Source organism: Pelobates fuscus, chromosome 9 (assembly GCF_036172605.1).
Source record: "Pelobates fuscus isolate aPelFus1 chromosome 9, aPelFus1.pri, whole genome shotgun sequence".
NCBI lineage: Eukaryota > Metazoa > Chordata > Amphibia > Anura > Pelobatidae > Pelobates > Pelobates fuscus.
This window is the reverse complement of record NC_086325.1, coordinates 117758516-117772107: the sequence shown is the minus strand read 5'-3', so window position 1 is coordinate 117772107 and position 13592 is coordinate 117758516. Positions and strand designations below refer to the sequence as shown.

The following is a 13592-nucleotide window of genomic DNA, read 5'->3' as shown; positions in this document are numbered from 1 at the left end:
TTATAATGTAAGTTGTAATTACAAAACAATCATTCTTAAATAAACTACTAATTATATGTATTTTGTTTTAAATGGACACTCCACTGCCCAAATACAAAAAATATATACTTTTTTTTAATTGGAGGTATATCTAAAACAGTTGGATTCTGGTAGGCGTATGCAAATGAACTCATGTGGTTCTTTGTTGAGCTCATTTGCATACGCCTCCCAGAATCCCTTGCAGTAGTGAGAGCACTTTTAAAGTGAGATTTCTGTGGGAAAAGCAAGTCTTATGGCTTGACTGGTGCATGTATTTGTGTTTAGCAATGGTATTAACTATAATATATATATATATATATATATATATATATATATATATATACACACACACACAACATGGTCATCTGTAATCTGGTAACCCTAATTATACACTGTGTACCCACAGTATACTAATGTAGTAAACTAGTGTATGTAATAACAATAGTCTTACAGGCAAGATGGGCTTCAGGATTATCCAGTAAACTCTCACAAAAGAACTTGAGGCCAAAATTGGTAAATTGTAAGAATTCTCTTAATCAGCTGTGTTTCCTATTTTGAGAATTATTTTGTTTATTACTGATAATTCATAGTTTAGTAACTAACCCTGCCTGATAATCTCTATGGAAAACTAAATGTCTGGTCAAATTTAATAGAAGAGATGCATGTGAAACAAAACACATGTAAATAAAAGCTTTTATATTTCGTGTGTAGCAGTTGTAGGCAGTAGAGTGTGTTAAATGAATGATAATGCTATGTAGCCTGTTTCTTCCTTATCAGATACGTTCCCTGTTGCTTAACAATATAATTTTATCTTTAAATGGCTTTTGACACTTCAATCTACACAAGTGGATCAGCCCAACCTCATTGACTTCAGTCAAATAACACAATAGTCAAATACATACTTTTATGCACACTGGCACCTATAAGAAACAGAAATGACACTACAATGCATTCATTTGTTATTAACCATTAATAGATTGGTATTATCCCTTGAAGAAAAATTCTTTCAGTAAGAGCAGTTGAAAATATGAAAGTACTGAGTGGATTTGTAAGGGAGCTCTTTAAATTGCTTTGGAAAGTTTATCTCCATTGGATAACTATAATATGACCAGATAAGACGTTCTAGAAACAGAAGAAAGAGAGCAAATATGAAGCAATTTTCATAACATGATATTATGATGTTATGCAGGTTATCATACCTTGTACAAGAGCTAGACCAATATTTCCATATCATGTTGTTGCACATTTTGATCATTATTTGAGGCTTTGCAATGCAATAGTCAGTATATAAATTCAATGTACATTAAAGGGACATTCGTCACACATCTTGTAAATTTTGTCCTGCCGTGTCATGCAACATTGAAGGTTTGTAAGTATTTTGATGCTTAACATTTTTGGGCTGAAGAGGGCACTTGATTTTTGTAAGAAATTGCCATCACCACAAATGCAGTAGAAGAAAAATTAATTCTGTGAAGGATCCGACAGTATGAATCACTGAAATTATACTCAGTCATTGCGTCATTGTCATTATTTAAGAACCAGAGAACCAGCTCCTCATTTCAAAGTAAACCCAGCATCCCTACCATGGAATGGACTTGTCTGGGTAAGTCTAAGGACTGGAGAGCTGACTGTCTACCAAGCTGCATTTGGCTCCAATATGCATTTCATGGTCCTGGCACGGGTGGCTGTGAGCTTTCACCAATGACATAATATTCTGCTGTTCAGTACTGAAAAAGGATGACCTGCCAGGAGAAACATATTATTATTAGTGGAAGATTTCATTTGGATTAAAGACTTTCATCAAATGAGTGAACACTTGCACATATCTGTAAATATTTTCTGGACCTGCATGACTTTGATTGTTTAAAACTACTCCTTATAATAAAAAAAAAATGTATAACCCTGCACGAATCTAGAATGATTGCTTTTAATATTTATGCAAGAGAACCATGTATCTAAAAATGTCAAGAATGATAATCCTTCGTATTTTTTTCATATGTGGTGCCTTAACACCAAAAATAAAATAGAGAATATAATAGCTTTAAAAAATGTAATTAGAAATCAACACAGAAAATATAATTTACGACAATTGTAATTTTTAAAACAGTTATTCAGGGGTGTTTTTAGAGCACGCTGATATGATAACATAACACTGAGTGCAATTACATTTATCACCAATTCACTATTTAACTGATGAAAATGCATATCTAACATTTTTGTTGGGAATTTATTAGAGCCTATTAGTGGAATACACCTTTTTTTTTTTTTTTTTACAGATTTGCTCTACATTTGTCTTTGTAACCATAGCACTTTTTTTTAAATATAAAACAGGGACAATCCAAAAATCATTTTCTGTGCATATTTTATTAAAGATATATAGTTCATAGTACCAATAATGGCTATGGTGTAACTACCCTCCATAAGCCACAAGTTATAATTGTGAGCAGCTTTCCACTCACCTACCTTGTCACCTCTGTTGGACAGTGTTGCTTCCATGTCAGTTTTGAGGTGCACCGGAGGGCCAGCATAGGGAAGTCTGCAATGCACCTGGCCACACTGTACCTGACCTGCACAAAAATACAACAAATTACTGATTTTTTTCAATAACAGGTTTCTTAACAAATTTGAAAACATATTTATTAAAGCAGGACTTTAATTTCAAGTTTAATTTTGAAAAACACATTGTTATTATTATTTATATAGCCCAACATATTCTGCAACGTTTACAATTACAGAATGGGGGTAGATGACAAGAAGTTCGTATACAGAATATAAGAGAGGTAGAATATAATAGACACTAGTTGAAGAAGGTCCTGCTTAAACTAGCAATTTAGATTGGATCCTTAAAGGTACAGGAAGCAAATGTAATCATTGGTAATGGGGTTAGGTATTGGAGTAGAGGTCAGGAAGATGAGTCTGGTGGCAGCATCCATTAAGACTGAAGAGGGGCAATGCGGATATTTGGAAGGCTAAGTAGTGAGTTGCAATAGTCAAGTCAGGAAATGATGAAATATAATTGTATCTTGCATTAGAAAAGGGCAAAGGCGTCAATATTTTCAAGGGGAAGTCATATCATTTGGAGACAGAGTGGATATAAGGAGAAAATGTAAGACCTAAGTCCACAGTAACTCCAAAGCAGCAAGCTTGAGGGGTTGGAGTAATAGGTGTCCCAGTGACATGCAGGGAGATAGATGGAGGTGGACGTTTTAAAGGGAGAATGATAAGGAGTTCAATTTTGTAAAGATTACGTTTTGGAAAACAGGAATGCATGCAATTAGGGATAGAAGAGAGGCAGTTTGTGATGCATTCCAGAAGTGGTCAGGGGAGGAGAGATAAATCTGGTATTAAAATCCAAAAGAGCTAATAAGGTTACACAGAGAGGCTGTGTAAATTAAAATAAAAGAGGACCAAGAACAGAGCATTAGGAAACACCAACTGAAATGGGTAGTAAGAAGAAGATGGCACCAAAGAAGGAGACATTTAATGAACATTTAGAAAGATAGGATAAAAACCAGGAAAGTACAGTGTCACTGAACTCGAGGTTGTAGGGGGTTTGAATAAGAAGAGAGTGGTCAACAGTATAAAAACACCAAAGAGATCAAGGAAAATTACAGTAATGACCTTTAGATTTAGCAGAGATTAAGTCAGCAGTCACTTCATTAAGGGTAGTTTCAGTAAAATGGAGGGAGAGAAAGCTAGATTGAAAAGGGCCAAGGATTGAGTTAGTTTTGGGAGAGTTAGTTAGACAGGTTAACACAAGCCACTCAAAAAGCTTAGAAGTGAAGGAGAGTAGTAATATTGGATGGCAGTTGGAAGGAGAAGTAGGGTCAAGAGATGGCTTTTTTTAAGATAGAATTTTTGATGGAAGAGGATTAGATGTCAGGAGAATGAGAGAGCTTGAAATTATGTGTTACGTATGGGACCAGTCTAGGGAAAAGAAATTGGATAAGGTAAGAGGGGATGGGATTAAGAGGACAGGTGGTGGGGTGAGAGGATCGAAGAGTCTTGAGACCTCTTGTTTAGAGATGGGGAAAAGGAGTTAAGAGGAAACAGAATGGAAGCTAAGAGGTTGTAAGGGAGGAGGAAATAGGTAAAATGTAATTCTTAATTTAGTTAATCTTGTCAGTAAAGCAATATGATAAATCACTAGCTGTGAGATTAGTCAATAGTGGCATTACAGTGGGGTGGAGTAGAGAGCTAAAGATATGAAAAAGGTGTTTGAGCTCATGAGAGTAGGTGCAGGAGAGTAGGTGCAGGTGAGAGAGGTGAAATACTATTGCTTGGCAAAGGAGACCTTCTCCCTTGCCAAACAATAGTATAGGAAGTATAGGAACGTAGCATACATTTTTTATGTAAAAAGTCAGCTGTGGTCCAAGACTTTCTCCAACACCATTCGCCAGGACAGGAACATTGTTGGAGATAGCAGGTGAGCTTGCTGTGACTGGCATTTAGAGTGAGCTGTAATTAATGCAGCCATAATCTAAGGCTGTAGACAATACAGAACTGTAGTATGATGCAGCTTGTGAGGGATAGAAGATAGTTGAGGAGGAGAAAGTGGAGACTAGAGAGAGGACAAGGACAATAAGTGACACAAATTAAGGAAGCTAAGATGATGTCTTATAAACACAGCAAAGTCATGGACATGGGTATCAACAGCTATGTATCTATGTGTGCCATAGGATGGATTGAGAGATATAAATCTAGAGCCTATTGAGTTTTTAGGTTGGTAAAAAAAGTTATTGAAGTAGCCAAAGATGATGTAAAGAATGTCTGAGGATAGAATGTAAAGAGGCCAAGCAGAAAAATTATCAAGGAAGAGTAGAGGAGAGGAAAACACAAAAAAGGAAACAATGGACTAGACTTGGCAGCAAACACTGTGTATAGGGGAGAGCCTGGGGGACAGAATATAATTCCAGAAAGGATTGAAGAGACGGATGGAGTAAACTGATGAGGGGACAAAGGTCAATGAACGATGAAGGAGAATAAACAAATTGGGTGTGAATAGATTGTTAATTTAAAAATATTGGGAGCATCCTAATGGCCACAAGAGGCAACTCTAATAAAATTATATAAAGGTGGATCTAGTCAGTTGTCAGTGGATGGGAACACTATTGTCAGTGGATGGGAACACTACTAATTATACATATGTGTGCTTTAATATAAATAAAGGGCAGGGAATCTAGTGTACTCCAGCCCCCACCCATGAACGGCTGGTGGGGATTCTCAAAATAATAATACAAAGGGGGTGTATATTGTATTGTACACCTCCAATAAGTGGCATTCTCTATGTCCCCCTCTTAAGTTAAACATGCCCTCTCCCCTCACCCTAATAATAGTGAGGAAGCCATTTAATTAATACCTGTAAAAAGAATAGATCATTCTTATTATTAGAAGTCTTCTATCTTGATAATCTTCTTATCTTTAGCACCCAAAAAAGGCCAAATGAATATCTATTATATTTGACATAACTCGTGAAAATAAAATAGAACTAACTCAATTTACTAAAAACCCTACTTTGCTTTCTAAGCTTTTATAGTGGGAAATTGATCCCCATGTGATTCAAGCCTGTCCAGAGTGCTTTGTTTTTTTCCATGCTATGCAATATCAGTCTGGGTGCTTTGGTTGGCTAGTAAGCCAAACAATCAGAGCACTCTGGCTAAGCTTGCATATTATTGGAATATCCACCCCACTCATACTTTTTAATAGACCCCACTAGGTCCTCAGGCATGAGCCGTACTGTGGGGTCACTATGTCCCCCCATTTTATACTATATTTAAATATATTAGGACCACTCTGAGGGGTGCAGGGGGTGGCTAGTTTTTATTCTCTAAATTAGGGGTACAAAGGAGGGGATAAATTAGCAACCTGCTCATGGTGGCGAAGCAAGAGATGCTCAGTTGATAGTTTTTTATTACAGCATGCAGCCACTGGCTGCTCGCTGTTTAGCAGACATTATTATTATTATTTTGTTATTTATATAGCGGCAGATAATTTTGTAGCGCTGTACAATGCTTTCACTTTCGACATGGCAAGCTGAGACATAACTGTTTTTCTACCCCTCCCGGCCCCCCTCACTATGCAGTGAGTGGGGGTTTGTCTGCTAAAAAGCAAGCAATTACCCAGTGGCTGCTTGCTGCAATGGTTAAATGACCATATGGCGGTGAATGAAATGTTATTGGTAAGCTATTTGGTCATATGTAAATTCTGTTATTAATACATTTGTACTTGAATGCTGATTACATTTTGACCATTTTGTCATTCTTTCGAACATGAATGTCTAAAATATTTTGAAGTCTTTCTGCAAATTCTCAGTCAGACTGAAGCCTAATTGTTAATCATCCAGGATCTTGGTTTGCATGTAAACAGTCTCACTGGGTGTGTGTTGAGCATAAATACATGGCACTATTTGACTGCCTATTTCTGTAACTTTTCTGTACTTTACTCAATATATATCTCCTTCACCTATGACAAATATTCTAGTCCCTGCTTCTGAGAAAAATCTAACATCATGCTTCCATTACCACTCTACGCTTGACTGAGGGATATAATGAATAGTGCTGACTTTTCACCACACATTGTATTCAACTTTGATCTGATTAGAACAGCCAACATTTCAACAAATACCTTTTGACATTTCTGAACGTCATTCTGTAAGTATTTTGGCAATGTTTTTCTTCTTTTCACTTGCCCACAAAACCCCGCCTTTTGGAGTCAAGATTTTAATTGTACCATGGACATTCCTCCTCCCTCAACTGTGGGCACCTCAAGCTTCTTCTACTAGTGACTACTTGGTTATATCTGAGATTAATGCTCTCCTTACCTAGTCACTGAGTTTGGACAGCAGTTTCTTTGATGTTGTGCCGTATTACTCCACAACATCTCCAATGCTTTTACTGGTACTCAAAAGGATATTCATTTACAAAAATTGTTAAGGACATTGACAATATATTTGTGGTGCTTAGCCAGAAGCATCAACGTTAGTGATGTCCCGAACGGTTCACAGGCGAATAGTTCCTGGCGAACATAGCGTGTTCGAGTTCGCCACGGACGGCGAACATATGCGATGTTCGGTCCGCCCCCTATTTTTTTTTTGTGGTCTTTCAGCCAAATTTACTAATACTAAGTCAAAATTACTTAGTATTAGTAAATTGTGCCCCTACTCGCAATACCGCGAGTAGGGGCATGTGGCTGCTCACTGTTAAAAAAAAAAAAAAAAAGGGTCCCCCCTCCCTGAGCAGTGGGTGGGGGCCCTAAATACCAATAGGGGGGGACCTATTGTCCTCCCCCCAGCCCCCACCCCTGAGCACCGGGTGGGGCCCTAAATACCAATAGGGGGGACCTATTGTCCTCCCCCCGGCCCCCACCCCTGAGCGGCTGGTGGGGGGCCTAAAAAAAATGTCCCCCCAGGTGACTAGGGGTCCCCAAACCCCTAGTCACCCCCTCCCCCCCCAAAAAATGATCCCCCTACCCACCCCCCTCACCCTAAAAATAATGAGGGGGGAGTCAATAAAGCTAAAAACCTTTAAATAAATAAAAATAAACTTACCATTAGATGTCTTCTTTTTTCTAAAATCTTCTTACTTCAGCCCCCAAAAAGGCCAAATAAAAAGCCAATATAACCGTCGTAAAAAAAAAAAAACGAACGCAAAATTTTTTTTATCCTTGTTCACCCTTCGAGGGCACGCCGCGTACTGAGCTCCGCAGGGCGGGTCAAGGCTTATAAAGCCTTGCCACGCCCTGCAATTAGGCTTAGAACACTCTGATTGGTTGGTTTAAGCCAATCAGAGTGCTCTGTGTCATTTTACACAGCGTGGGAAAATTCCAAAGAACTTTCCCACGCTGTGTAAAATGACATAGAGCACTCTGATTGGGTGGATTAAGTAACCAATCAGAGAGTTATGAGTCAAATTACACAGCGTGGGAAAATTCCACTGAACTTTCCCACGCTGTGTAAAATGACACAGAGCACTCTGATTGGGTGGCTTGAAATCCACCCAATCAGAGTGCTCTGTGTCATTTTACAAAGCGTGGGAAAGTTCTTTGGAATTTTCCCACGCTGTGTAAAATGACACAGAGCCCTCTGATTGGCTTAAACCAACCAATCAGAGTGTTCTAAACCTAATTGCAGGGCGTGGCAAGGCTTTATAAGCCTTGACCCGCCCTGCGGAGCTCAGTACGCAGCGTGCCCTTGAAGGGTGAACAAGGATTATTTTTTTTGCGCTCTTTTTTTTTTTTTTTTTTTTTCAAAGTGCGACTGTTATATTGGCTTTTTATTTGGCCTTTTTGCGGGATGAAGAAATAAGAATTTAGAAAAAAGAAGACATCTAATGGTAAGTTTATTTTTATTTATTTACAGGTTTTTAGCTTTATTGACTCCCCCCCTCATTATTTTTAGGATGAGGGGGGTAGGTAGGACAATAGGTCCCCCCTATTGGTATTTAGGGCCCCCACCCACCGCTCAGGTCTGGGGGCCAGGGGGAGGACATTAGGTCCCTGTAACGGACCGTTTCAGCAGACAAGGGGTTAAAATCCGTTTAGGCGATAATCCCCTTTCTGAGACAGGCACAGCTACTGCAGAACACCAAACTCCCGAACTGGATACAAAATAGCACTCCAACTCCAGAACTGGAACCTCACGAATAGCTGCTAGCAGATGAACAGGAAAAGCATACATCAGCTTACACTCCTGGCAATCAGTCTCCAACAGCATACAGTGAATCCCCCCAAGAACGAGACAAGGCTCCGTGTTGAGGGTCAAGCAGTGGTCTCAGGTGCTGGCACACCCAGCCTGGATTTTATTACAGTTGTTGCAAATACAGGACCGCCCACAGGGAGGGATAAAACAACCAATCACATCTCAGTTACATCCCACAGATTCCCTCCCCTTATCCTGAGAGGAAACTCAATTACACATACAGTTAAAACATACTTTCTACCCAACTTTCATAACTCTAAAACCATACATCACATTCACATGAACATATTCACAATCAATCCATTCAGGGGAACAACATATTAAAAAATGGCATGAATCAGACCAGGGGTTCAAAAGTTAGTAAAAGTATATTTTGGGCCCTGGCTGGCACATGGCTATCTGGCGTCTGGGTTTTACAGAGCCCTCTCTCCTGGAGACAATGGGGAAAATAATCCAATTATATCCAGGGATAGAGGCAGACTCCATTGAGCACATGGTTGCAAAAAAACATAAAATACAATATAATACACAAGGTTACATTTACTACATAAAATAAAGACATGCAACATATCCCTAGATAGCTTAGGTCTGAGCGCATATTATTGAATGGCGCTCAGACCACACACATACAGTTCAATTGCCATGGAGCTAAAGTCTTTCCCATAGTCTTTCATTATATGAATGGGCTCCATGGCATAGCTATCTGGGGTATCACCGCTCACACAGGGCAAGTATCGAATGACCCCACTGTATTTAAAGGGCCAGAATGAGTGACATGCACTCTGTTAGGGCCGAATACATTTTTTAAAGGGCCCAATCTCCCAGGGCCATAGTCCAAAGGCAGCAGGCGGGCAACCAGGCTTCTCCAGTTCACAGTGGCGAGACTGGTTTCGCCACAGTCCCCCCACCCTATTGGTATTTAGGGCCCCCACCCGCCGCTCAGGTCTGGGGGCCGGGGGGGAGGACATTAGGTCCCCCCCTATTGGTATTTAGGGCCCCCACCTGCCGCTCAGGGGTGGGGGCGGGGGGGAGGACAATAGGTCCCCCTCTATTGGTATTTAGGGCCTCCACCCGCCGCTCAGGGGTGGGGGCCAGGGGGGAGGACACAATAGGTCCCCCCTATTGGTATTTAGGGCCCCCACGCGCCGCTCAGGGGTGGGGGCCAGGGGGGAGGACATTAGGTCCCCCCCAATTTGTGTTTAAGGCCCCCACCCACCGCTCAGGTGGGTGGGGGCCCATCACTATTGTGGCCAGAAAGAGTCCCTGTGGGTTTTAAAATTTGCCTGCCTATTGAAGTCTATGGCGGTTCGTCGGGTTCGCCCGTTCGCGAATGGAAAATTTCATGTTCGCGACATCACTAATCAACGTACTTGTGATGACATTTGTTTGGATTTCCTTTTCACACTGGTGGATTCCAATCAATTTATTATCAGATTTTAGAAGCAACTGGTTGAACCTGAGCTATTTAGGAGTTTCCCGCAAAGGTGAATAGACATGCGACCAACAACTGTCTTTCAATTTTTTGGTTTTTTTTTTAAATTATCACAGACAGTTCATTGTAGCTTCTACAAATAGTTTACATTTTCTAAATGTTAACTGGTGTGCCAGGCATCGCAAAAAGACTCTGCTCATAGATCCGAAGAGCTTGCATTCAATGTACAGTTATATATTTTTCTTTAAGTACATTAAAACTAAAATTGTGCCAGAGTCTACAAAACATAATTTTATCTGTACAGATTTTTGTTGATAATTACGCACTGTTGGAAGGTGATGTTAGAGTTAAATCTTGCATATTGTCATTTGTATATTATTAGATGTCAAACATTCATGTTTTCCCCATGCTTTAGCATTTGTTTTAGAGTAAACTATCCTCTGACCTTTCAACTACCTCTCCATCTGCAATTGCCTGGAACATTCTAGTTTAAAAAGCTCACTAAAGTTTGAATTAATCTTTGGCATTTAACTATTTAAAATTTGTAAGGTTTGATATTTGCTTTTAACACAACCCGGGTATTCTCTCCAAGTTTCAAATATTTATAGAATGATATAAAAAGAGACCATATTAGGGTATTTTAAATGGTTATTGTTACATATATGAGACAAGAGGTTTGTCTAAAATGACTTATTTGTCTACTTTACTAGATGTTTTTGCTTGCAAAAATGTATATATCTAACACTATCGTGCCCTGATGGCCATTTAGGTCCCAGGACCCCACCTAGAAGGAGTAAAAAAAAGTATTTGAATTACCTTTTCTCCCTCATAGTGTTGGTCTTTGCAGGGAAGCTCCATCTCCTTACCTGAGATTGATGATCTTAGCCAATCCAATGCTTTTACTGTGCTAAGCATTGGGAAGCTAGTGCACATGCATGGCAAAATGCCATGTAACACTGATCAGGTCTCTCATTAGAAACACCTCTTGTGACTACCTGAGTGTACTTGGTTGAATGGCAATGTTTTCAGCTGCAGGGTGGAAAGGGGAGTGGATGGGAGGTTAAAGGGAAACTCCAGTGCCAGAAAAACGATCCGTTTTTCTGGCACTGGAGGGTCCCTCTCCCTCCCACCCACCAATCCCCGGTTACTGAAGGGGTGAAAACCCCTTCAGTCACTTACCAGGGGCAGCGACAGGTCCCACGTCGCTGCTTCCTCCTCCCCCGCCGCTCCTCCTTCTGGTTACGTCGGCCGGTGGGCGAGACTGATCTCGCCCGCCGGCCGAGGAGACCTAATGCGCATGCGCGGCAATGCCGCGCATGCGCATTAGCGCACCCCATAGGAAAGCATTGAAAATGAATTTCAATGCTTCCCTATGGGGAATAGAGCGACGCTGGAGGTCCTCACACAGCGTGAGGACGTCCAGCGACGCTCTAGCACAGAAAACCTGTGCTATGAAGCAGGAAGTGTCCTCTAGTGGCTGTCTAATAGACAGCCACTAGGGGAGGACTTAACCCTGCAAGGTAAATATTGCAGTTTTAAAAAAACTGCAATAATTACACTTGCAGGGTTAAGGGTAGTGGGAGTTGGCACCCAGACCACTCCAATGAGCTGAAGTGGTCTGGGTGCCTGGAGTGTCCCTTTAAGGCAAGGCAACAAAACCCCCATGAAGAGTTCTGGGGTCCTATAGGATTCCTTTAAAGTGGCACGCTAAGCACCATACCCACTACAACCATGGGTGTAGGAGCCATGTACAATACTGCATGGCTTACTGTACTGCATGGCTTACTGCACTCTAAGTGGTGGTGGTACTATTATGGAAGGATCTGGTTCCTTTGAATTACAACGCTTTAAGGGTAACATTTATTTTAAACACAAGTTTAATAGTTTGCTCATAAACTTTTCCATATATTGACTGGGGTTTAGGATTACTTAAGTATAAAAAAATCTTTCACAGCTAGATGCTCTGCTACAAGAAATATCTACTGGCTGAGTGTTTTCTCGTTTATTCAGCCTACAAATGAATGTATAATGACCTGTCAATTTAATATAGCTCCCATCGTTTGTTTGGTCATATAGTATAGTGTTTACATACTTTCTATGTATCCATGTAATGTGACCATTCTGGCTCTTTCTGGACTACTGAAAGGTGAGAAATGGATGTCGTCTGACATTGAGGAAGGGAGACGTGTTGGAGCAGAACCTGGAGGTGGTACAACATGCTGAGGTGTATGCTTTTTATGTCGTGCTCTGCAATTCTGAAACCAAACCTGGATATAAATCAATAAACAAAAGAAAGCATTGGTCAGTAAACATTTTTTAAAAAGATGATTTAAAAAAAAAAAAAATTAGGTTAATAAATAATCAGAAGCATAAGAACAGGAGTGGTGTAAACAAGCATCAAAGAAAAGTGTTAATCAACCTAGACATTATCTTGAATTTTGGGCTTTCTAGCATGAGAACAAGTTTAGCGATTGTAAATAATATTAATTATATTTTATTGGACCCAAGCACCAAAGAACAACGTTTCGACCCCTTAGGGCCTTTCTACATTTAAGTTGATATTTGGTCCCTTTGGTACTGGGGCTGATCCAGTTTGCACCCAGGAGTTCAGGACGAGGGTTTGAGTGCATTTCCATCATTTACACAGAGCTATATACTATGACAGTATATTTTTCAATTTTGGATCAAACAGACAAGGGATTTTATCATAAAGAAAAAAATCTTGAATAATTATTGATACCAAAACCACTCCATCTTAATGTAGAGATGTTAGTGCAAAGTTGGTGCAAAACATTGCCCTTTCTGAAAAATAGCAATGTTTACATTTGGTCAAGGCAGTCAGCCATTTGGGATCCTTATTCTATAAGACATTCATGATTTGAAGGTCTCAATGTTTAGCATCATCACACACTGCATGATGATATCAAATGCGGCTCTATAAGAAGCACTGGATTGAAAGAGGGATTACCATGCATGCACCATAGGTCTGCACAGGGCCACCATTGGGGGTGACAACCATGACAGTTATCAAGGGCCTAGCTGTCCTGGGGGGACCCAGGCATTCGGCCCCTAAATTCCAAATGTGCACATATATAGCGATTATCGCTATATAAATGTGTCCAGCGGCGGAACTTACGCAACAATTTGTTCCTTTTTATTACATGCTTCCTAAGCTGTGAAGCTTAAGCCACTTCTGCATTAAGTCACAATCAGCTCCCTTTAACACAGCAGAAATGAGAATTTATATATAAGGCTGTTTCACATCTCCAGTTTATTTGATGATTTTGCAGTGGGAGGAGTGTTTTCAGAGCAGTGTCTGTCCCAACACTGCATTACAAGTATGTTTAATATTTTTTTCATACTTTCTTTTTTTAATCAAAAGGGTAAACCTGACTCAAAACTTAAAGGGTTACTCCAAGCACATGACAACTTCAGTGATATGAAGTG

At 40.1% G+C, this 13592-nt stretch overlaps 1 protein-coding gene across 1 annotated transcript in view; it reads right to left on the bottom strand.

Annotated features, from left to right (window-relative positions):
- Positions 1-389: 389 nt before the first annotated feature.
- Positions 390-13592, bottom strand: part of LHX6 (LIM homeobox 6) — a 243250-nt gene continuing 230047 nt past the window's right edge. Inside the window, exons 7-9 of the mRNA XM_063432334.1 lie at positions 12238-12412; positions 2482-2585; positions 390-1760 (exon numbers count right to left, since the gene is read on the bottom strand). Coding sequence (XP_063288404.1) covers positions 1740-1760; positions 2482-2585; positions 12238-12412 — 300 coding nt within the window. The 3' untranslated portion in view covers positions 390-1739. The remainder of the gene's footprint in view (positions 1761-2481; positions 2586-12237; positions 12413-13592) is intronic.